This window comes from Meles meles, chromosome 13 (assembly GCF_922984935.1).
Source record: "Meles meles chromosome 13, mMelMel3.1 paternal haplotype, whole genome shotgun sequence".
Taxonomy (NCBI): domain Eukaryota; kingdom Metazoa; phylum Chordata; class Mammalia; order Carnivora; family Mustelidae; genus Meles; species Meles meles.
In genome coordinates, this window is record NC_060078.1 from 33,773,631 (window position 1) to 33,796,695 (window position 23,065).

A 23,065-nucleotide genomic window follows, 5' to 3' on the forward strand; every position below is an offset into this window, starting at 1 on the left:
TGTATCTTATCACTTTCCTCAGTGTTCAGTGAAATTCATCCCAAAATAACTCTCCTTTAATATTTTTCTGTACCACTGGGATCTGCTTATTCCACTGACAAATGATAACATTTTAACCTCAGATAAGTACTTGTCTATATACCGGGAAAAATATACCTTGGCTCTTCCTAGGAAATAACACTAACCATATTTTTTCCTTTTCCCACCCTTAATTCACTATGAGCTTTGTCATGCAAAAAACATTTAGAAGCCTACTTTTTAAAATAAAATTCTTTCATTAGGTGTTGATTCACAAAACATCTTAGGATGTTTGAGTCTAAGACTATCATCAGGGGTATAAGATAATATGGCTGGAACTATGTTTTGAATTCAGCTTCTAAATTATAGATGTCCTTATACTTCTTTCCCAACGTGTTATTTGACTTCAATTTGTTTTAATTTATCCCAATAGATTCACTAAAAGAGATGTCCGTAACGCCCAAAAATCTTTGTCAGGATACCAGAGTTCTTCTCACCTACCCACTATTTGACTATGTTGATGCTGGTATTGATAATAGATTCACTCATTTGAGGATGAGCGTTCTTGAAGCATAATTAATCCTCATACCTTCTGACAATTTTTAAAAAGTGGAAACAAGTTACCTTGTTTCTTCTGGGACATGAAAGTATCATTGATTTTCAGGTACTGTCTTGAGTATGAGAAATGCTACAAACTGCTAGAAATGCCATGGAAGAAAAGTTTAAGAAATTTACCTGGCACTTATAATTACAGTAGTCCCCCCTTATCCACAGGGGATATGTCCCAAGACCCTCCACGGAGCCTGAAACAGCAGACAGTACCAAACCTTTTATATACTGTTTTTTCTTATAGATACATACCTATGATAAAGTCTAACCTCTAAATTAGGTATGGTAGGAGACTAATAATAATAAAGTGGAACAATTTTAATAGTATACTGGAATAAAATTTATGTGAATGTCTCTCTCATATCTCACTGTATTACACTCACCCTTCTTCTTGTCATGATGTGAGACGACAGAATGTCTACGGGATGAGATGAAGTGAGGTTAACAATGGAGGCACTGTGAGGCAGCATTAGGCTACAGTGACCTTCTGACAATACATCAGAATAAGAATCATCGACTTCTGGACCCCAGTGACCATGGGTAACTGAAATCATGGAAAACAAAACAATGGATAAGGAATGACTACTGTTACTAGTGAAAAGGACAACCAAAAGGCCCAGAACTGTGAATTCCACCAGATGTGAAATTACAAATCCGTAATAGGTTAAAACCAAAATAGTATAACACCAGCTCTCTGTGAGACAAAGGGTCGACTTCTGCTATGTGCCCAGGATAAAGTTTCAACACAAATCAGCAAATACTATGAAAACCAACTCCTCAACTCTTGATTTTCCAAAATCCTTTCACTGAGATTGCTTTACTTAAAAACATAGGAAGCAAAATTAAAAAAAATAAAAAAAAACATAGGAAGCATTCTGTGCATGACATTAAACTCATCTCCCTCATTTATTTGATTCTAATCAGTTTGTTTCTATTGTTATAACTTTATCCTTTCATATCTTGGTGTTTGCTGGTGGGATCTGCAGCCCAGTAGCCGCTGACTCGCTCTCTCCCTCACCAATGCCCCTGAGCCGAAACAATCTGCTGCCCCCTATTGGCACAGCTGACGTGGAACACTTGGGCACCGTGGGGCCACAAAGACAAATGGTATGTGTTTCTCCTGTTGCCTTTCCATATGCTTGCAAAACCTCATGGACAGTAATTCTGCAGGATCCCTGTTCTGGAATTAATTTATACTATATTTTCTCAAGAGTACAAACTGAATCCTAACTTTATGACAACCGAACTGGAGCTGCTTGGCCTACAGTTACCATGCCTACTTGGGTTGATGTAGGACATGCATGGCTCGCACTACAAATTGCTTTAACAGTTTCTGTAATCCTTGCCTTCCCTGCAGAAAACCCACGGCGACTCCAGTCGAGCTCGAAGTGCGGTGGTGGATGAGCCTAACCATCAGCAGCCCCAGGAGAGGCTCCTTCTACCTGACTTCTTCTCCAGGCCCAATACAACTCAATCATTTTTGGTAGTGACATACTTCCTCTATGGTCTTGACAGTTGGGGAATGAAAAAAACTAGTTTGGCAGACTTAAAATTTCACATAGTCCCTTAATCAACTCTAAGAATAAAAGCAGAGGCTCTTAACCATAAAAAGAGCATTGTAAGTACATTTTATTGAAATTCTAACTGGCCTCTGACATTCAAATAGAATTTTAAAAGGTAATAAGGTAAAATGCTTTATACGTAAGTCACAAATTTTAAGCAATTTAAATTGTTAAATATTAAATTATTAGATATTTCTGAGAATAAGCAAAAAAATGTTAAACTCCAATACATCAAAATCAGCATAGCTCCTCTCACACTGCTCTTAGGGAGTTACAGCAAAAGTGCTATCAGATTATGATGTGGTCTGATGGATGGCAAGTCATGACATTTTTTTAAATTGGTGTTGAGATGCTCCCATCACCTTACCATTTAATGTGCATTTACTGGCCCTTTTACTTTTAAGCCAAGTACTAGAAAAAGCTTAGTTGGGAGGTTGGTGGTCCTGCACTGACCTTACCCAGTTATAGGCCAGCCACTCAGCCCCACCGCATCTGCTTTGTGGGGAGCATTTGAAGAGCCTGGGGAACTGGAGCCACTTGCAGTGTCCAGGAGCCAGGGGCCAGGGGCCTCAAATCCTATGCCACTTTTCAGGATGGTGATATCTGAAGCCCACTTATTCCGACTTATAAGCCTTGTATTGTATCAGCCTCAAGCACTATACAATTCTCCATTAAGAGCGGTGAGAACAAATTAATGAGATGGTCTATTAGTTTCCCAGGGCTACCATAACAAATCACCACAGACTGGGTGGCTTAAAACAACAGAAACTTATTCTATCAGTTCCAGAGCTTAGAAGTCCAGTCAAGGTGTCAGCAGAACCATGTTCCCTCTTCAGGCTGTAGGGAAGGATGTTTTTTTTTAAGCTCTTCTAGACTGGTGGTCGCCAGCAATTCTTGGTACTCCTTGGTCTGCAGCCACATCACTCCCAATTTCCGCCTCTGCCTTCAAACAGCCTTCTTCCCTGCGTGTCTCTGTGTCCAAATTTCCCTCTTATAAAGATACGCATCACTGAATTTATGGCTGACCCTAATGTAATATGACCTCATCTTATCTTGACTACATCTGCAAAGATCCTATTTCCAAATAAAGTCATATTCACGCGTTCCAGGCAGACATAAATTTTGGCAGGGGTAGGGGGTGGGGGACACTACTCAACAAACCTCAAGATGCTTTACTTAGGGAGAGATTAACAAAAACAGAAGCTAAAGAGAAACACGAGCATTGCTGATTCTTACTCTACATGAATCCTAGGAAGTCTGAAAACCTCTTTTAATTGTCTCATAATTTGATTCAGAGCATTTGCTACGCAGTGTTTGATGATTATATTCTACAGCTAGATTCCCTATAAAATATTTAATTTTTGGTTGCCTTAGCAATTAAACTAAACAGATGAAGTCATTTCAGTTTCTTTTTTTTCCCTGATGTTTATAACAATAAAGTAAGAATTTCGTACCTTAGCTAGTTCTCTCCCAATGTGCTGTCATGCAAAGGGAGATGAGCTGGTAGCTCAGTGTAACTCAGCACACCAGATCCGGGTCCCTGGCTTGGCACTTTCAGACTAGCACTCTGCTCTTTGGTGTTCTCATCTCAAAGAGGAGTCAGCAAGCAACTGTTATGGGCCATTTGGCTTCCCACAAAAATGGCCTGTTTCTGTACATCGGGTTTTATTAGAGTAGAGCTGCCATACTCATTATATACTGTCTAGGACTGCTTTCCCACTACGACAGCAGAGTTGAATAGCCGCAACAGTATGTGCCACAAAGCCTAAAATATCTACTGTCTGGTCCCCTACTTTAAGTTTGGTGACCCCAATTTAAAAAAAAAAAAAACATGGGGCTTCACCAGAAAAAATTCCTGAGATCTCTTGACGGCAGTGCTCTGGCAGGGAATAGAGAGGGATGTTCTTTATTCCAGAAGCACCAGCGGAATGGCACTGACAGCTTTTTTTGGTATTTGCGTTTCAGTATTTTAGTCATGTCTAAAAATCTTTAAATTCCTTGAGGTAATTTTGAAATGTTTCATGTTGAGAGTCCCATCTCAAGTATGGAGGTAAAGTCATGGGTGTTTCAAGGTTACTGAAAAGGCTCCATTCTGTTGTTTTAAACAGTCAGCAGTCTAATTAGATAAAATTCCCTTGGCAGCAAATTATACTTAAAAAATATTAAACCATATGGACTTTTTTAAGTGCTAAGATTTTCTTAAAGGCATATTAGTTAAGTTTAGAACTTGAAGTTAAAAAAAGAACCTAAACATTTTTTACATGTTAACAAATAGATCTGTGGGCCTCTGACTTGGAATTTTTTACTTGAAAAAAAAAGAATGCATTCAGCAAACTCAGACTGTCAGACAATGCCATTTATATGGTTGTCTGGTTTCAAGGTTTTCCCTGTAAACCTACTAACACATTATCCTTTGGGAGAAGTCACATCATAAGAAGTGTGTCATCTTTTCTCTTTTGCAGCCAGATACACAGTATCATCATTCGTGTGCTGTTGAGTATCCTCATCAGGCCCGACCTGGTAGAGGATCTGCAGTGACAGGTGGGACCACGGCTCTTATTTTACTATGACGTGCCTATGTTAAGACATTGCCTTTGTTTTCTATGTTTATTTTCCCTTCTTCTAGATTTTATCGTATTTTGTTTCCCTACATCTTTGTAAATCACCTCAAATTCCTTTTGGAAATGGGATAATAAGAGAAACAGAGGAGACCTCTATTGCTCAGAGCCAAGTTCCAGATATATACATTAACTTCTCACCACTCTGGCAAAGTAAACTACTTTTTTTTTCCAATCTAAAAAGTTTATGCTAAATAAGTCATGTTTATAACATTCGAACACTGCATGGATTTTATTACGTAGCAAAAACCATAGCGCTATAGAATAAACTGCTTCGGTCAGTTAACCTACTAGGCCGAGGTAAAAAAAAGAAATTCAAAAATATCAAGACATGCGGAGTCTGAGTCCATCCCATTATGTTTTGATTTCTAAGTCATATTCTATAGATTATATTTTCATAGAAGGGGAGAAAACTTAAGGATATCTTAATTCTTCCTATAAATATATTCACAACCATCAGGGTCATTTTTATGTTGTAGGTGAAAGCAAAAGTATTGGGCAGTTGAAATGTTTTCCTGTTAAGAAGAGTAATCAAAAGTAATCTGCCTCAAACCATCTCTGTCATCCAAGTGAATTCTCTTGTTCATTTCCTGTTAGCATTGTTTGGTAGTCTCTGAATGCTTTCCATGGATTCTTTCTTGGATTAGTCCTCATACAGAAGCAATGCTGCCTCTGAGCTAGAGTTACTACATTCAACCTTGTTGACAGTTGTAACATTTCAGACAGACAAGTTAGTCCTTTCTAATTAGTAGCCTCTTCTCTAATGGTTTTTGTTTTTGTTTTTGTTTTTTAAAGATTTATCTGAGAGAGAGCGCAGGCATGCGCGTACAAGGAAGGGCAGAGAAGCGACACCCCACTGAGCAGAGCCCATATTAGGGATCAATCCCAGGTCCCTGGGACCATGACCTGGGCCGAAGGCAGACGCTTAAATGACTAAGCCACCCAGGCACCCAGTGGCCTCTTCTCTAAAACTAGATTTCGTATCTTAATGGTTTTTCTGGTTTTACATGATAAAATAATGCAAATGTGGTTTTTATTGCCTGGATGAATATATACTTTATCACTTAGTCCCAGTCTTCAAACTTAAGTCCAACTGATAATTGAAGCAGAAAAGCCCTTAAATATGAACTTGAGATTACCAAATCTAGAATGTCTACTAATGTTACTCTATGATGTCATCTTTGTCTGACAGGTCCTCAGTTACATGGGTCTACAAAATCTCAAAACAGAGGCGGACCAGTCTCTAGAAACAGGCAGGGACCATAGGGGAAATGAGAAGAAACTGCTTCAGGCTGCAGGGAACAACGTGAGAAAATTTCATGAATCAGTGTGCCGTCATCTTGTGACACAAAGCTTGTATACAAGAGACCACATAAAACCGTCTTCATGAAGTGTTAATCTGGTATAACTGAGAAAAAAAAGAGGATCCGCCAAAGATTACATGGGTACTGTTTCTCTCTCCAGTTCCTGTCTTCTTTCAGCCTAAGTTAACCTATTCCACTGGACTTAAAATTTGTACCCAAAGATGTAACAAATGAATTATTATCCCCAAATCTCATGTTGTCTGTTAACAATGATCAGCTCAATTACTATAGGATTCTATGAGACTATACATACACAAAAAGCAAATAATAGTTTGATAACATTATCACCAGCCTCACAATACTTCTGCTTGTATGAATTTCTGGAGAGTTGCACTCATTTTTAAGGCAGTTTTAGGAGACAAAGCTGTCAAAAATCTGAGTTACTCATCAAACAGGTGTCATTCCTAAAGCTTTCTCTTTAGATGTCCAATCTTATAGGCAAAGAGATATGGAAAGGCTAAGTAAAGACATAAATGTGGAGCATCGGTATAAACTAACTCATATAAGTCATAATGTATATATATTTTCAGATAGGACAGCTCAGCCTCACAAGGCCTGCTTCCTACTAGACTATGCTTCTTTTCTTCTTAAAGGACCTCAGTTGTCATATATATATATATATATATTTTTTTTTTTTAACTGTTATACTCACCTTACTGATTTTCTACTTAAACTCTAAGCAGACTTCAAAAATTTATAGAACCTATTAGTGAGCCAGCAGTACCTCAGTATTTCAGAAACTCTGGTAATTAGTTTAGCATAAACATATCCTAAGACCAGAAGTACAGAACTTCAGCATTCTTCTGACTTCACCACGGACCTTTTTGGGAGGACACTCATAAATGCAGCAGTGGTTTTAACTATGGCTTAAATTTATTTTATTTAAATTTCACTGAACTTTAATTTTGATGATACCAGTTTTAGATCTTACTGTAAATCTTTAGAGGGGATAAATTCGAAAGATCATAAATAGGGGTAATTTTTATTTTATCGAAGTGTACTAGTGCTATCATATGAAGACAGATGCTTCAAATAACCTGCGTTAAATTATATTTTAATACAATTAAAGAGTATTTTTTAACTTGTTTGTAATCACAAACTAAAAATGTGTCATATGCTTACCTCAGATTAATTATCATACATAAAACTCAGTAACAGAAGGGTTGTTATGTATTCAATACCATATGCATAAGAGTCTATAACTCAGAGACTTTAAGTTATCAGTTGCCAAAAAAATGTCCATATATTCCGAAAAGTACATACCAATTTGACTAAATATAAGTAAACATCTCGACACTATTCTCACAAATCAATACATGAGTGCATAACAAACCACTGGATCGAGATGTCCTGCCTTTCAAAGTTAAGAGAATCAGAAGGAACCCCTAGGAAGTCATTTAGCCCAACTCCTTCACCCTTTCACAGATGAGGAAACAAGTTCAAACAAGATCTGCGACCTGCCTAAGGACAGACATTCAACAGTTACAGGCAGGACACTTCTTTCTATTACTTAAATCTAGCTACCTACTATAAAGCTAACTTGGTTACTTTTCTTCTCTCTTCTCTCAACACTAGTTTTCCTAGATCATAGTTTAAATGATCACTGGGATCATTTAAAAGGCCCCAGAACTTAACAGTCATATTTAACTTGTTTATTTCATCACGTACAAGTCTTACAAAGATGCTTGAAGTAACCTCAACATCTGTTTTCTCCTATACTTCTAGCAGGGTACAAAACCTGGCTGAGTAAAACAAAAAGGAGAGAGGATCTATTCAAGAACATTAAGCCTGAAAGCAAATTGGCAAATACTTGAAAGACAGATGTCCACCAAGTGTTCTGAAAGCATTCTAGCTAGGCAGAGTTACTGTTCTAGTATCATACACGTCACTCCGAATACTCTGCGGCTGTGTGCACACTCGTGCGGCAAAAGAACGGCTAAAGGCAATAGGGGACAGACCCACATTCTAGATACGAGTTCTTTGTATAGAAGATCACAGATGCAAGCACTGCCAGGAAGTACATCACTCTCCCCCATTCCCACAAAAATCTCCAAATTCCTTCATGCAGGACCTCAAAGAATGTCAGGGGATTTCTAGGATTACTAAAATCAGGTTGAGAGATTCTGCTTGGTTTACAGAGTCGAGCTGAATTATTTATTTAGGCTCGAAGGACAGCTTTTCTCAAGAGCAGCGTTAACTTCTTTCTTCAAATCTTGACTGTATCTTGGCTACAATGGCACCAATTAACACCTAAGGACTTTTGAAGAGAAAATTCCATTATTTCTTTTCTTTCTTGAGAGGCGTTTTTTTCCCTCCTCTTTTGGAAGGTTTGCAGTACTTTGCTTCCATTTGAGCCAGAAAATTGTCCATTTCTTTTTGCCGATCCTTTTGTCTGCTCTGTTTAAGAAGTTAAAACACAAGCTTTCAAAACACAAGGCTATCCAGAGACAAAAATACACAGTGCTTGCCAGAGGCTGGTGGAAGGGAGAACGGGGAATGACAACTAATGAGCAACGAGCTTCTTTTTAGGGTGACAAAAATGTTCTGTTATTAGTGCTGTTCTACAATTTGATGAATATGCTTAACAGCCACTAAATGACGCACTTTAAAAGGATGAAAATATAGTATATGACTTGTTTTTAAAGAAGAAAACAAAATACAACACTATACACTAGGAAGAAGGTATCAGCAGTAGGGATCAGAACATGAAAAAAGTAGCAACAACCTTCAAAAACACCTGCCAGGCTTACCTGAATGATTGATTTCAAGTTATCTACTCCTTCATCAAGGCCCAGTTCCTTCCTGCTTATTTCTGCTTCTTTAGCCTCTTCCTGAGCCTAAATCAGAAACTCACATTAGACTCCATGGCAACCTAGCATATACTAAAAATATACCCTCTTTCCCAAAAGCAAATCTATGAACCTTTCAATTTGACGGATACATAGATTAAAACAAGACAATTACATAAATATGTCATTCATTAAAAGAAAACACTGCTGACAGCGTGCAGTAGATCCTCTGATTCCAATAAGCATTTCTGAGTTTTCCCCATTTTTACTAGCTAGGGGTAGCAAGTAGTTTAGTATTCATAAACCATGCTGTAAGAATAAAAACAAAATGCTAGGAGAGCAAGGAAAGGTCATTTAATCAAGGATGTCTTCAAAAATGTTGCCCAGATTACAGGCATCTCGAATTCCTCTCCTCTGGAAACCTACTTTTTAACTACATGTGACTTGGTGGCAGCCTTGAGTAGTAACCCTGGTTTTAAATTCCCAAGTAGTCAGAATAAACACTAACAAATTCAGTTTTAACCTTTCTTTACCTAATTTCAAAGCCACCTTCTGCCAAATTTTCCCATGGCACTGATTCCAAAATACCATAAGAATACCTTGGGGGGGGGGGGGGGAGAATACCTTGGGAAAGGTTAATGACTTTGTTCCTTTAGGGCAACAACACTATAATAGGTCCCAAACCCCAGTCAATTTTCTAAATAGCAATGAACACTCTTAATACTGGAATGCTGACACATTAGGATTTTGTTATTCCAATAAAAAGTATTTTCACTGTCTACTTTGAGTCCTTGCATTAAATTCTTTTAAAACTGTATACCCACTCCCTAGGTTTGCTGGAGTCTCTCTAAAGAACTATGCCATCCACCTGCCCCCAACTCTAAGTTTCTCAAGCTAATATCCTATTACTGGATACAGCTGTGCTCAGTTGCACTGGAGAAAATGACTACCAGCTGAAACTGTCAGAGCGGGCCTAAACAAATGCAGCCTATAAGCCAAAATGACGACTTCTCTAAAGCAGGCTCCATGCCCAATGTTGGGCTTGAACTCATAACCCTGAGATTAAGAGTCAGATGCTCTATTGCCTAAGTCAGCAATGCACCCCCAAAATGATAATCTTGATACACATTCCATGCACGCACACCCCCACCCAAGCTTTCTCCTGTATGTATCTTGTATCAAAACTGCAGACCTATCTCCACCTCCAATTCAGCCACAGAAAATAAGGCACCCACCAGAGATCTAAAATATGACACTACTCTCCACTGAGCTCCCACTAGGAAAGCCAGGTTGAGACAATGGTTACTTCAGTACCAGTCTGGTCCTCCCCAAAGGACCAGTGACACAAAGGCTTGTGTCCCAGAACTTTAGCTGTCTTCAAGCTCCTTTTCCCTGCCATCATCCCTATCCTAACCAACGCCACAGAAGCTACAAGGTTTCTCTTCAAGTGTGTTCGGGAAGACACTTTCATCAAAATAAACTAAATCATTTTTTTAGAAATGTATATTCTGGGTCCAATTCAAGAGTCAATCTGGGCAAGAACAAAAGAAAATCTGTATTAATAAGACACAGTTCAAAAAAAGTTGGGGCACCTGGGTGGCTCAGTGGGTTAAAGCCTCTGCCTTCCGCTCAGGTCATGATCCCAGGGTCCTGGGATCGAGCCCCACATTGGGCTCTCTGCTCCGTGGGGAGCCTGCTTCCTCCTCTCTCTCTGCCTGCCTCTCTGCCTACTTGTGATTTCTCTCTGTCAAATAAATAAAATATTAAAAAAAAAAAAAGTTTTAGGGGGCGCCTGGGTGGCTCAGTGGGTTAAAGCCTCTGCCTTTGGCTCAGGTCATGATCTCAGGGTCCTGGGATCGAGCCCCACATCGGGCTCTCTGCTCTGCGGGGAGCCTGCCTCCTCCTCTCTCTCTCTGCCTACTCGTCTGTTAAATAAATAAATAAAATCTTTAAAAAAAAAAAAAAGAAAGTTTTAGTCACCCTCTCCCCGTCTTTTAACCAAGTGAGAACCATTATCCACCTTATGTATCTGAACTCCGTTACTTTATCTCTTGAGGAAAGCCGTGACAAAGCTACAAGAAGGCCCACATAAAGAATATTTCAGTGTTATTTTAAGATGATATTAAACAATCCACCTAGCAAAATCCTCTTGAGCATACTAGGAGGGAAAAGTTTCTCTTAATGAGCTCATATGCTCATTTTATTAGAAAAGAAATGAGTTAACCCTTACTCTCATCTCAATAACCTTATATATTTCTATTTTTGTAAATACCCTCACATTCTTTTTGGAATCAACTGACATATAAAAAAACAGCATTCAAAATCTTACCCTCCTTTTCCTTGCATTCATCTTTTGCTTCGATTCTTTGACAAAGGCATTATAGGATGGGATCTCTCCAGCATCAATGGCTTGCTGAATAATGTTCCTTATCCTGGGTTCTTCTGTGTATTGCACACACAGCACAGACTCCATGATCTGATCCATGTCACCCTTGAAATCCAAATAGGCCTGTTTAATATCTGCCAGCTCTTCTTCAGAACCTTTGTATGTCTTTTCAAAAGCTTGAATGTCTTCCAGAGATATCTAAACAAATGAGAAACATGCTTTAACTCTGAGAATTTTAAATAAAAAGTATATGAGTAAAACTAGAGTGAGGTGCTGAAAGTCCCAAGTACAATAGGTGCTTCAGTTGAAATTGTTGCAAGGAACCACACTTTCTATGCCAAAGCTTTTCCAGAGTTTTCCCTATTCCAACCTTCAAACTACTGAACTACAGACCAGGAAAATTTAAGGGAAGTTTCCCAGAACTCAAGACTTACATGTCGATATGTAAAATAAAGCATTATCTTATGAAATATTAAACCTTTCCCCTGCAATTGCTCTACAACAGGAAATTAAAGACCCATTTCAGTAAAAGTACGTATGTTTGACGGTTAAACAGACGTATTCTTCTTCAAAGATATGTTATCTCCCGAAGAATACTTGCACATACGTGTATTTTAAGATGAAACAGAAATTCCTCATTCCTACGCAACATAAAATGCACAGTACCTTAAAAGCATTCAGTAAACGTTTGTTGAATGAAGAGAATCACCACAAAGAAATTTCCAGGGTCCTCTACCTTTTTAAAAAGTAACCTCCAATACGTCTCCCAGTCCCGATCTTGGCTGAGCACATCAGAATCTTCGTCTACTGTTCCCTGCTCATCGTACAATGCTCTCTGCTCTTTGTCGCTTAAAACAGAATAGACTTTCCCGAGGATCTGCGGGTTAAGAGCAACAAAAAGTCACCCTCGCATCCCTCGCTGAAACCGCGCTGCGAGAAATAAAAACGAGAAAAACACCAGGCCCGGTTGGGCGCACTCCGCCTGGGAGGCGAGAAAAATGCAGGCGGCCAGAGGGGCCGGGACTTGCGCACCTGGAAGCGGCGGGTGGCGTCCTCTTTGTCGTCCTCGCCTACCCGGTCCGGATGCACCCGCAGGGACACCTTGTGGTAGCCGCGTCGGACCTCGCTGTCCGAGGCCTCGCGCCGCACGCCCAACACTCGGTAAAGGTCGTTGGTACCAAACACTTCCTCGCACAGCTCCAGTAACCCCATAGCCGGCAGGGATAGGGGACGAGCGGCAACTCCACAGAAACTGCCTGCCCCAGCAACACGGGTTGGAGTTCCAGACTGCCCCCTTTTCCCGCGCAAAAAAAAACAAAAAAAAAAACAAAAAAAAAAACCACGGGCTACTGCGTCATAAAAAGCGCCGAATAGGCGTGGCACGACGTCGCACTTTACGGCAGCTGCAAAGCGAGGGTGTGGCCAAGACTTAAGTGGAGACCACAGCAGCCGCAGGAACTTCCTCCTCTGTGGTTACCGGAGGTTCCAGTGCCAGACGCCCTCTACTCCTTACTCGAGAAACCTGGCGCTTATCTTCTCACCAGTGTCGCAGTGCAGTTCATTCAATATATGGCACGTCCATACTACATTGAAACTACATATTACTGTTTTGTTTGCCTTTTTAAAGTAAAAACTGCATAATACCAGCTTTTGGCGATTTGACATGGTTCAACATCGTTACATAGATTTCTTTTTCAGTGATCCTGACAAGTGTACGCAAAACTCTAAGAACCGGTAATTTTGCAACCTACTGGCTGGAACTTCTAGGGAAGCACTTTCCCTAATTCCCGCAAGAAAAATGCGTAAACCAAAAGCACAAAATACTGGTCTTTTAAAAACTAATATTTATTACAGAATCATACCCACTCACCTTCCAGTTCCTAATCAACTTCTACTTCGGTTAAGGTAACATAACCCAAACCCTCAACTGAGTAAAACTAGGGTTGCTGAAGCAAAGGCTTTTCTTTCTTTCCTTTTTTTTTTTTTAATGCAGAGCTGGGTTTGAGCGTGTTGGATTTGAGGTGACAACAACATAAGCTGATGCAATCAACTAAGAGATGGTGTGAAACTGTGTCAGCAGATCCAAAGTAAGGCTAGAGCTACGGAAACCTGGAAATTAGGGACAGGATGTGCTCACACAGAAGTATGTGTATACAAATCACAGAGGAAGGATAGATCAGGGCATAAAGTGAATACTTGAGTTAGCAGAAACCCAATAGATGAAAATAATACCTTAACCCATTTCCCAGCAATTCCCTTTACTGGTCAATACTTTTCATAATCATTCTTCTCTGCTCTACCAATTAAAGCTTATCCCAAAACCTTAAACTCTCCAGAGTGTATTATTTTCTTTAACTTCCAGAGTTCCCATGGTTTTCATAGCATTTTTCTTTCCCAAATCCATGATCAAATCCAGTCCGTTCTTCTCAGCCTGCCCTGCCTTCAAAGTCCCCTCAAAGCAGGGACGCCCACCACTGACAACCCTGGGAGACTCTTCACCCCATAATGAGATGGCTGATAATTGTTCTCAATATATAAAACCCAGAAAATAAGTTGGTACACTGATAGGGCTTTAGTGTCTCCTCTATCAGCTCTATATCCTAGTCTTGTGCCAGAATTTGAAATTATATCACCCGAGTGTACACTAAAATCCTCTGATCCACACTTGTGATTGTCCTGCAGTTCTGGTGAGGCAGATGTGACATTTTAGGCTTGGGGCACAGCCAGTCATTTGTTAACCAAACTCATGACACCTGAGCCTCATTCTATCACTGGCTTTTTAAGTGGACTTTTGAAAAGCCTTTCATCTTTGCTCATCTCACACCCACCCTGCCAGACAATATAATGTGTTGGAAAGAGCTCTCCAGATATGCATATTGGGGTCTGAATCTTAGCTCTGCCCAAATAAAAAGAGATGGCGTTGGGCAAGTTTCCACATCTGAACCTCAATCTCTCTTCAATAAAATGGAGACAATCTTACCCCCTTTCATGATACCTAATAATCCTCATGAATAACCTTTACCTCTAAAGGGTCAAGAAAGTATGTAGGTACTTTTCAATATTACCTTTCTTCTCATTCTAAAAGTATGCTATTATAGCCTAAAATCTCATTTTAAAAAAATCTTCCTTTGTAAATTTGAGATCATACGTCAAACAAGAAAAAGTAACTCTATAAATAAATAAACAAACAAAGTAACTGTGTTCTTGAGCTAGTGGGCTGACCATAAATGATTAAGGAAGGAATTGCACAGACAGACCATGGACTGGCTTGCTGGGGGCTTTCAAACAGGGAAGTATTGCAAGGCAGCAGACTGGAAAGTTGTCTGAGAGATCCAGGGCGCAACCCAAAAGTCCAACACACCCCAGAGCCACTGTCTTTTCCCAGTGAAGACTAAAAAAGCTCATTAGTATCTGGACCCAGCTCTATTTCAAAAAGAACAAATTACTCTCTGAATCCAGCTGAGGACAGTCCAGAAGAGCATGGGTGATGCAGAAAACTCCCATTTATTGACCTCCAAATCTAATAAAACTAAGCGCTCTGCATAAGTGTTTTAACAGGACTTTGACCTTTCCCCCAATGCTTTGCTCATTGAAGTCAGCTCATTTTTGTTTCTGTAGCCTCTGTATCTGTTTTCTGAGATGCTAAGAGGACTTCGCGTGCCCGTTTCCTTCGCAGCCTCTCAGCATTTGTGATCGTCATGGGATGCAGAGGGAAAAAGCCAGAAAGACCTAAAAGCAACAGGATTTCCATTCATTATAACATGGTATAAGCCAATGATTCCCTGGAAACTTAGCCTCACAGAGCTGAGGTCTAACAGAGTCCTGACCTACCGCATGGATTTAAAACACGCTCCTCTCTTGCCAAACTGTTTTATCTCTTCCCCCAACTCCCTCTCCTCCATTTACTACTGGGAGACAGTGGATGTTACTTCCTAATGCTAATGTCCTTATTTGAAAAAAGATAAATGGACAGACAGCCATTCAAGACACACTATTCCCATTTTCAATACAAAATCCCATTCACTCAGGAAGTCTCATAAGAGTCCACAAAAGGGGTCTCCAGTCAAAATGACAATTAGATCACAACTTCAGCTTTCACCCTAGCCCTAAGCAGCCTGAGGTAATGAAAATCATTCTTAACTCTTATCATCCTGAAAGTGACTTCAACTGAAAATCCCCTCAATGAAGTAAGGCTAGAGCTCAGTTACCCAGAAGCTTCTCCACAGGCTTAGAGAGGTGGGCCCCACAGCCAATCCAATGCCGAATCCGTTCTAGGTTGAGAGCAACGATTTTCTCTCCATGACTGTTGGGCAGTGGATCATAGGAGCCCAGCTGCTCCACGAAACGGCCATCCCTGGGACACTTGTTGTGAGCAGCCACAATGCGGTAGAAAGGCCGGTTGGTACAGCCACTCAGGGCAAGACGGATGGTTAAATGACCTCCACGGTAGGCTTTGCACAGGACAGTAGCTGCAGAGAATTAAGTTGTTAACACACAAGAACCGAGTACATGAAATGGGCAAAATGAGATAGATAAAACAAGCCCCTTCCTCAACTGAAGGGGCAAAGTGGCTTGCTTCTATTCAACCAATTATTGTCAACCCAGTTTAGACGGTATCTCCTCTCATGCACATCAGGCAGAAATGACTACCCCCTCAATCCGCTCAACACCAGCCTGCCATTTAATAGCTCTGTGACCACAACGGACTCTCAGTCGCCTATCTAGAAACTGAACGCCATTTGTCTCATAAATTTAAGGAAAGATTAAGTGAGAAAAACCCGAGGAAAGGGACAAACATAAGGTAGTGTGGCTGTTGCAAGTTCGGATTGTCTCCAGCTCACCTAGAAGAGCTGCTTCATCGGGTCCCATACGCCCCCCGGCCCCGCGACCACCCGGAAGGTCACTCACTGAGCTGGACCATGGTGCAGCCAACGTGCGCCGAGGCCTGTGCGCCACTTGCCGCGCCTCCAAGTGCACAGCCTCCCGCCACCAATCAGCTCTACCGCCTCGGGTGGGGCAAAGGACAAACGCAAAGTACACACCGCAACACCCCCGACCACACCACCTTGCCACCCAAGCCCTAGCGCCCCTGAGGAGGAAGGGAAGACTCCGCTTGCCCCGCCCCTTCCGCTTTCCCGCCCCTACACTTCCCATAATGCAACGCCATGACCCTAACGTACCTTAAACTGCCGTAAAAAAGGCGCGCTGCAGTTCGCGTATATTGGGGGTGGTAGCATCAGTCTGGCTGTGTGGATGTTCTCGACCTGCACCGGGCTCTGCGTTCGTGATGGAGTGAGGAATACTGGGAGAATCCCAGGGAGTGGCCGGAAGAGCTGAAGTGTTCCACAAATCCATTCTTCCAGCGAACTTTTGAGCACGTGTTTAGATCCAAAGGGCAGTGCTGAGAACGCCTACCTGAAAGGGCGCTGTCCTGCCCATAGGAAGCTCACAGTCACGTGGGGCAGATGCTGCGTTTACGCCGGAGCCCACGGAGGTAGACAGCGCACAGTCCTGGGGGAGCAGAGGACAAGAGACCCTGATACTTGTTGCCTCAGGAGGATTTCTTAAAGAAAGTAGCGTTAGAACCAAGACTGCACGCGGACTATAAATGAATGTAGGGTTTGTTTTATTCTTGTTTATTAATATGCCTCCCACATTCCCTCCTTTCTCCCACCTTCCTCCTATTCTCTGCACTTTCTTTAAAAAATTAAGGAAGAGGAGTCTTGATTCCTGGTTTTGCTACGCAGTGATCAGGACAGGAGTTAAGTAAATGTTCCTTTGTCATCTTTAGTCTTAGAATACTGGCCTCAGTTGAGAGTTTTGCATCTTTTAAAGTTGATGGAGTCTTCTTGGAGCCCTTGTGATTTAGATCCATGAAGATACCCTTGCTTAGAGGTAGTCAATACCTCCATCTTCAGCAGACTTCTCTGTTCAGCTCTGTTCACCACTGGATCCAAAGGGTCTGGCTACAACTAATGTGTTTGTCCTAATACAGTGACCCAGCAGAGTAGTCTTCCTTTAGGTCCACCTTAGAAATTGATGCCTTAATTCCCAAGTTCTGATAAGTCCCCCAATAATGGGTCCATGGTTAAAAGGAGCGAGACTGATACAAAGCGAAGGTCAAGCAAAGCTTTATTTCGCCGCCAAGCATTAAGAATCAAACCGAACGTTTGGGGCCGCCCCTCTTACAAGACTAGCTTTTAAGGGCAAAGGCGCCATGTGGTTGGGCCTGGCCACGCACAGGTGGCCAATGAGATTGTAACACACAGGGGAAACTCCACAGTCATGTTAGGTCACACATAAGTGACCAATTGAATTACAATTTACCCTATAGTAGACATTTGACCTAGCCTATCACCTTGGTGAGAATTGGCACCCAAAGGGTGGGGCCCATACTCCTTGGTAGCCAGGGAGACAGTATGCATTCCCCCACTGATCCGAGGGCTCCACCTGGCCTGACCCACCCTGGTATCTGGGCTTTGTTACCTGAGGCTGGTTTCCAGGACTTGTTTCTAAGTAAGTCCCCTGGGGGAAGGGGCGCAGGGACAGTTTAAGTTTTAGACAACAAAGTTATCGTTTGACTGATGGAAGCGCTCTGGCTAAATAGGTCCTTACAGTTCCAGAAAGTGAACCTAGCCAGAGACCTTAGAAGTTGGCCTTATCAGTCCAGGAATGACCTGGTAAGCTTTTAACAGCAACCCTAATAATGAACCCACTTTACCTTAATTACATAAATAAGTAATTATATTTTTATATATACCTCAGTAGACCTTAATTAAATCCACAACCACAGTGATGAACTTTGAATCTTTTTCATTTTTTATTGTCATCCAGTTTATTGTCAGCCTGTAAAATATCCAGTAACAGCCATCCAGTAAATTAGCCAATGGAAATAAGGGAATGGGGATGGTACTTTCCATCCCCAGGCCTCATATTGTGAAATGTCCAGGGTTTAATCTCTCTGGGAAGGAAAGGAGCTCAGAGTTCCACACAGATCTTCAGCTGGAAGGATGTCAGAAAGATGGATTTCCAAAGCCAACTGCCTCCTGTACCATGTGGATTTCTGCAAGCAGAGCCTTATCTTTTAGTTTCAGCTGTGTGAGAAGGAAGGAAGGGAAGGATACATATCATACCTGATATACCGATATGGAGGCCCTTCATTTACTGGGCCACAGTTAAAGAGTATAGTTTCTTGGCCTGAAACTGGGCTCTTCCTGTATTCCCTATTTCATGGTGACTCCGTTAAAAGACCTCAGAACATTGCTGATTACATGGACATGGTCACTTTATGAAAATTCAAGTAATATGAACATTTACAACTTGTGTATTTTTTGTTAAATAACTTTAATAATAAAGTATTTTTTTAAAAATTCACATTATCACCCAATCTATCTTGACTACAATATTCCAGTTTGGCAAGTCACAGGAATCAAAGACACAAAACAGATACTAGATCTGAATTTATTTTTAGCCTCTAGATGTGTAGTAGAGATATTTAGTTGCCTACTGAATACCCACTCTCTTTCTACCAAAATCTTCATTTCTTTTCAGGGCAGGAATGCAGCCAGCTAAAAAGCTTCATTTCCTTTTTTTGTTAGAGCTAGGGGTAGCCTTATGACCAATTGTGGCCAGTGAAATGTAGGCCAAGGTCATTGCTTCTCCCGCACTCTCTCCACACCCGAAAGTAGATACTTTTCTCTGGAAACGATTTTCGTTACCATCAAATGCTATGTACGTGTGAATTAAACATCTTTATTTTTTATGAGTATAGTTGACACACTATGGTTCATGTGTACAACACAGTGATTTTAAATCTATACATTACACTGCTCACAGGTACAGCTACCATCTGTCACCACACAACACTATTACAGTAGCACTGGCCATATTCCCTATGCTATATCTTTTATTCCCATAAAGTCACTGCTTCTTAAAGGGAAGGGTAATAGCTAACATGTCCTCCTTGTTCTTTCCTCCCTCTTGTTCTTTATTTTGCTTGAAACATGTATATGGTGGTTTGAGCTACAATGGCTGTCTTGAAACTATGAAGGATGGGAACTGCATGCTATGATTGGTGGAACAGAAAGATAGAGTTTGGAAAAAAGAAAAAGGAAGTTTGGGTCCCTGGGGACATTGTGGAGCTCCGGTACCAGCCTTGGGCTTTTCACTAGATGAGAAAAATAAAACTTTATTTAAGCCACAAATTATGAACTGTAATTCATAATATAATAGACCAGGGGTGGGCAGATTACTGCTTACGAATCAAATCTAGCTTGCTGTTTTGTTAAGTAAAGTTTTATTTGAAATATAACCATGCTCATTTGTTTATGTGTTGTCTGTGGCTCCTTTTGCACCACAAGGGCAGAGGGTAATAGACACAATAGAGACCGTTTGGCCCACAAAGCCGAAAATACTGTTTTGCCCTTCACACGAAATTTGTTGACCTATATTCCTTCAGTGTACATGTGGAAAATGAGGCTCAGTTAACACAGTAAAGTTGGTGGTAAAACTAGGACCATAATTCAGGTCTACTTACACCCTGGCCATCTGTCTTTCCATTAAACCAAATTCTCTAAAGAGGTAGAAACATCCGCCACCTACACACTTGTGCTCTCTCTCTAGCTCTGCTCTTTCTCTCAAATAAGATCTTTTAAAAAGGGGGAGGGGGGTGGGACACCTGGGTGGCTTGGTTATTCCAAACCCCCAGCAGCCCTATGATAATGGCAAAGATGATAAGAAGAGCCTCTAGAAAAATATTCACATTATGAAATGACGGAATGCTCTGAAGTCCTAAATCAAGTCAGCATCTTCTTCCCAACTGCCCAAGCTCAGTACACTACAAACTGCAGAGGCGTCTGCATCGTACCTTCATTGTGTACTTATAGGCCTGCTCTGCTTCCACTTGCCGTCCAGCCTGAAAAAAAGAGCAGCAGCTGGTGATAATGACATAAACATAATGGTAGGAAAGTATGTTGCCACAAATATTTCTACCAAAAGAGAGGACTTCATACCTTCTTAATTAAGAACCTCTGAATTCAAAGGGGAAGCAGGAAAATGAAAGGTGATAGATGATTATATAACATATATAAATATATATTAATATATAATATATGATACATATATATGATATATATACATAATATATATATACACACACACATACAGTCTTTGATTCAAAAAGCTTAAAGAAGAGCACCTGGGTGGCTCAGTTGGTTAAACATCTGACACTTAAGTTTAGGTCTTGATCTCAAGGACCTGAATTTAAGCCCTGCATTGGGCTCCACCTTGGGCAAGGAGCCTACATTAAAAAATAATACTACAATAAAAAAGAAAATTTTTTAAAATGAAAAAAAAAAAAAGCTTAAAGATGAATTACATGCTTCTCTCAGGATTGAAGCCATTCTGTTAATAATAGATAATATCTATATAATACTTTGTGGTTTACATTGTCTTAATTGTTTACATTGTTTTAAGCACTTCACATACTTTCATTCCTAAACCTCAAACAACTCTAGGAGAAAACCTATTATTTACAATTCTATGTTTACAGGTGGAAATAACCTAAGCACAGAGAGGACAAATAATTTCCCAGGGTTATGAAGCTAATAAATGGAGGAGTTAGGTTTTTAAACAGTGCAGCCTGGCTCCAGAGTCCAAGTTTTTAATTATTATACTTTATCCTATGTATTAGAAAAAGCAGATACTGGAATTACTTCCATGCAGATCTGGATATGAGATGAGAACACTAACTATTCCTCCCAGTTGTTCTTTGAATGAAGCACTCTAGGAGTTAAATGAGTTAAATGAGAGTAATCTAGGAGTTAAATGAGAATAATATGAATTCACTATTATACTTTAAAAGTTTGTGCATAACAAATTAGAGTATGCAATGTCACGAGAAATACATAAATAGGAACTACATGCATAATACAGAATATTAAATAGATAAGGAAACTACAGAATATTCAGGCTAGAAGGAAACTAGTGAATATCTAGTCTAATTTCCTGATCAGTGCTAGTTCATGGTAAATTTTTACTGTTCACAAAACTTTCAGTATTTAAAAGACTCTCCTATAATATCTACACTTCAAAGATTTCCCCCCTGAGGTTCATGAATTTCAGTTCATTTTCTAGCACAACTTCCTTTTCTGTCAGTATTACCTTTCACTTCTGCCTTAGGGAGGCAGAGGTCCAAATGATGTGAGGATCTGGAACAGTCAAAATGATTTTAAAAAGAGTGGCAATTTGTTTTGCTATTATGAAAAAACACTGCAGTAAACATTGTTGTATATGTCTTCTGGTATTTTTCTTAGGAATGTATATGGATAATAAAATTGCCAAGTTGTAGATATGAATTTGGGTAAATACTACCATATTGCACTTCAAAGTAGTCATACCAATTTATATCCACTACCAATTACGAGAATCCTTATCAATGTTGATAATATCAGACTAATTTTTGCCAATCTGATAGATGTGAATTTCTGCCACACTGTCATTTTTTTAAAAGATTTTGTTTATTTCAGAGAGAGAGCACACCAGCCCAGGGGAGAGGCAGAGGGAGAGGGAGAAGAGGGCTCCCTGCTCACTCAATCCCATCCTGGAATCATGACCTTGGCCAAAGGCAGACACTTAACCAACTGAGCCACACCCTGTCACGTTGTCATTTTATTTAAATTTTCAAAAAAGATTTTGTTTATTTATTTGACAGAGATCACAAGTAGGCAGAGAGTCAGGCAGAGAGCGAGGAGGAAGCAGGCCCCCTGCTGAGCAGAGAGCCCGCTGTGGGGCTCAATCCCAGGACCCTAGGATCATGACCTGAGCTGAAGGCAGGGGCTTTAACCCACTGAGCCACCCAGGTGCCCCACATTGTCATTTTAAACTGCATTTTCATGATTACAAGTGAGGCAGAACTTCTTTTTTTTTTTTTTTTTTGTAAGATTTTATTTATTTGACAGAAAGAGGGATCACAAGTAGGCAGAGAGGCAGGCAGAGAGGAAGAAGCAGGCTCCCCGTGCAGCAGAGAGCCCGATGCAGGGCTCAATCCCAGGACCCTGAGATCATGACCCGAGCCGAAGGCAGAGGCTTTAACCCACTGAGCCACGTAGGCGCCCCAAGGCAGAACTTCTTTTCATACAGTTATTAACTTTAACAATTTCTACTTCGGCAAATTATATATTCCTATCCTGTGACCATTTCTCTTTCTTTTTAAAAAATTATTTTGACGGCGCCTGGGTGTCTCAGTGGGTTAAAGCCTCTGCCTTCAGCTCAGGTCATGATCCCAGAGTCCTGGGATCCAGGCCCGCATCAGGCTCTCTGCTCAGCAGGGAGCCTGCTTCCCTTCCTCTCTGCCCGCCTCTCTGCCTACTTGTGATCTCTGTCTGTCAAATAAACAAAAAATCTTAAAAGTTATTTTGAGGCAGGGGGCAGAGGAAGAGGGAGTGAGAGAGAATCCCGAGTAGGCTCCACACCTAGTGCAGAGCCCAAAGCAGGGCTCATTTTCACAACGCTGAGATCATTACCTGAGCCAAAATCAAGACTCTGATGCTTAAGTGACTGAGCCACCCTGGCGCCTCTGTGACTGTTTTTCTCAGATTGTTTGTAAGTCTTTTCCCTTATTGTAGGACATATTTATGTAATAGCTATATTATATAATTATATAAACTATAATTGTTAGTTATAAATTTTGCAAGTATTTATAATAAAGTCCTTGAGCTTT

At 40.6% G+C, this 23,065-nt stretch overlaps 4 protein-coding genes across 12 annotated transcripts in view; 1 reads left to right on the top strand and 3 right to left on the bottom strand.

The window, feature by feature from the left end:
* Positions 1-6,365, top strand: part of FAM149B1 (family with sequence similarity 149 member B1) — a 78,312-nt gene extending 71,947 nt beyond the window's left edge. For all 8 annotated transcript variants that reach the window (XM_046026505.1, XM_046026509.1, XM_046026503.1 and 5 more), the window contains 4 exons: positions 1,614-1,734; positions 1,985-2,110; positions 4,652-4,730; positions 6,000-6,365. In XM_046026505.1, coding sequence (XP_045882461.1) covers positions 1,614-1,734; positions 1,985-2,110; positions 4,652-4,730; positions 6,000-6,073 — 400 coding nt within the window. In that variant the 3' untranslated portion in view covers positions 6,074-6,365. The remainder of the gene's footprint in view (positions 1-1,613; positions 1,735-1,984; positions 2,111-4,651; positions 4,731-5,999) is intronic.
* An 843-nt stretch (positions 6,366-7,208) lies between these two features.
* Positions 7,209-14,610, bottom strand: DNAJC9 (DnaJ heat shock protein family (Hsp40) member C9). The gene is made up of 5 exons (XM_046026518.1): positions 12,379-14,610; positions 12,083-12,223; positions 11,290-11,544; positions 8,922-9,008; positions 7,209-8,568 (listed from the first exon to the last, which is right to left on the bottom strand). Exons 1-5 carry the CDS (start codon positions 12,556-12,558, stop codon positions 8,449-8,451), a joined length of 783 nt encoding a protein of 260 aa, XP_045882474.1. The 5' UTR covers positions 12,559-14,610; the 3' UTR covers positions 7,209-8,448.
* Positions 14,611-14,831: 221 nt separating this feature from the next.
* On the bottom strand, positions 14,832-16,452 carry MRPS16 (mitochondrial ribosomal protein S16). 2 transcript variants are annotated; one of them, XM_046026519.1, is made up of 3 exons: positions 16,188-16,452; positions 15,555-15,815; positions 14,832-15,075 (listed from the first exon to the last, which is right to left on the bottom strand). In XM_046026519.1, the coding sequence occupies exons 1-3, from the start codon at positions 16,213-16,215 to the stop codon at positions 14,942-14,944; spliced, it is 423 nt and encodes a 140-aa protein (XP_045882475.1). In that variant the 5' UTR covers positions 16,216-16,452; the 3' UTR covers positions 14,832-14,941. The 2 variants fall into 2 exon arrangements, with proteins under 2 accessions (XP_045882475.1, XP_045882476.1); XM_046026520.1 differs by having other exon boundaries at positions 16,255-16,450.
* A 1,708-nt stretch (positions 16,453-18,160) lies between these two features.
* Positions 18,161-23,065, bottom strand: part of CFAP70 (cilia and flagella associated protein 70) — a 123,922-nt gene continuing 119,017 nt past the window's right edge. Inside the window, exons 27-28 of the mRNA XM_046027864.1 lie at positions 20,213-20,260; positions 18,161-18,440 (exon numbers count right to left, since the gene is read on the bottom strand). Coding sequence (XP_045883820.1) covers positions 18,360-18,440; positions 20,213-20,260 — 129 coding nt within the window. The 3' untranslated portion in view covers positions 18,161-18,359. The remainder of the gene's footprint in view (positions 18,441-20,212; positions 20,261-23,065) is intronic.

Excerpts from the sequence above, each read along its gene's own strand:
- DNAJC9 (XM_046026518.1), bottom strand. The coding sequence starts at position 12,558 with ATGGGGTTACTGGAGCTGTGCGAGGAAGTGTTTGGTACCAACGACCTT. Across the intron at positions 12,224-12,378 it reads ACGCCACCCGCCGCTTCCAG|ATCCTCGGGAAAGTCTATTC; the intron begins GTGCGCAAGTCC and ends CTTAACCCGCAG. Across the intron at positions 9,009-11,289 it reads TGAATGCAAGGAAAAGGAGG|GCTCAGGAAGAGGCTAAAGA; the intron begins GTAAGATTTTGA and ends TTTCTGATTTAG.
- MRPS16 (XM_046026519.1), bottom strand. The coding sequence starts at position 16,215 with ATGGGACCCGATGAAGCAGCTCTTCTAG. Across the intron at positions 15,816-16,187 it reads CGATGAAGCAGCTCTTCTAG|CTACTGTCCTGTGCAAAGCC; the intron begins GTGAGCTGGAGA and ends AATTCTCTGCAG. Across the intron at positions 15,076-15,554 it reads GCCTGTGGAGAAGCTTCTGG|GTCTTTCTGGCTTTTTCCCT; the intron begins GTAACTGAGCTC and ends TGTTGCTTTTAG.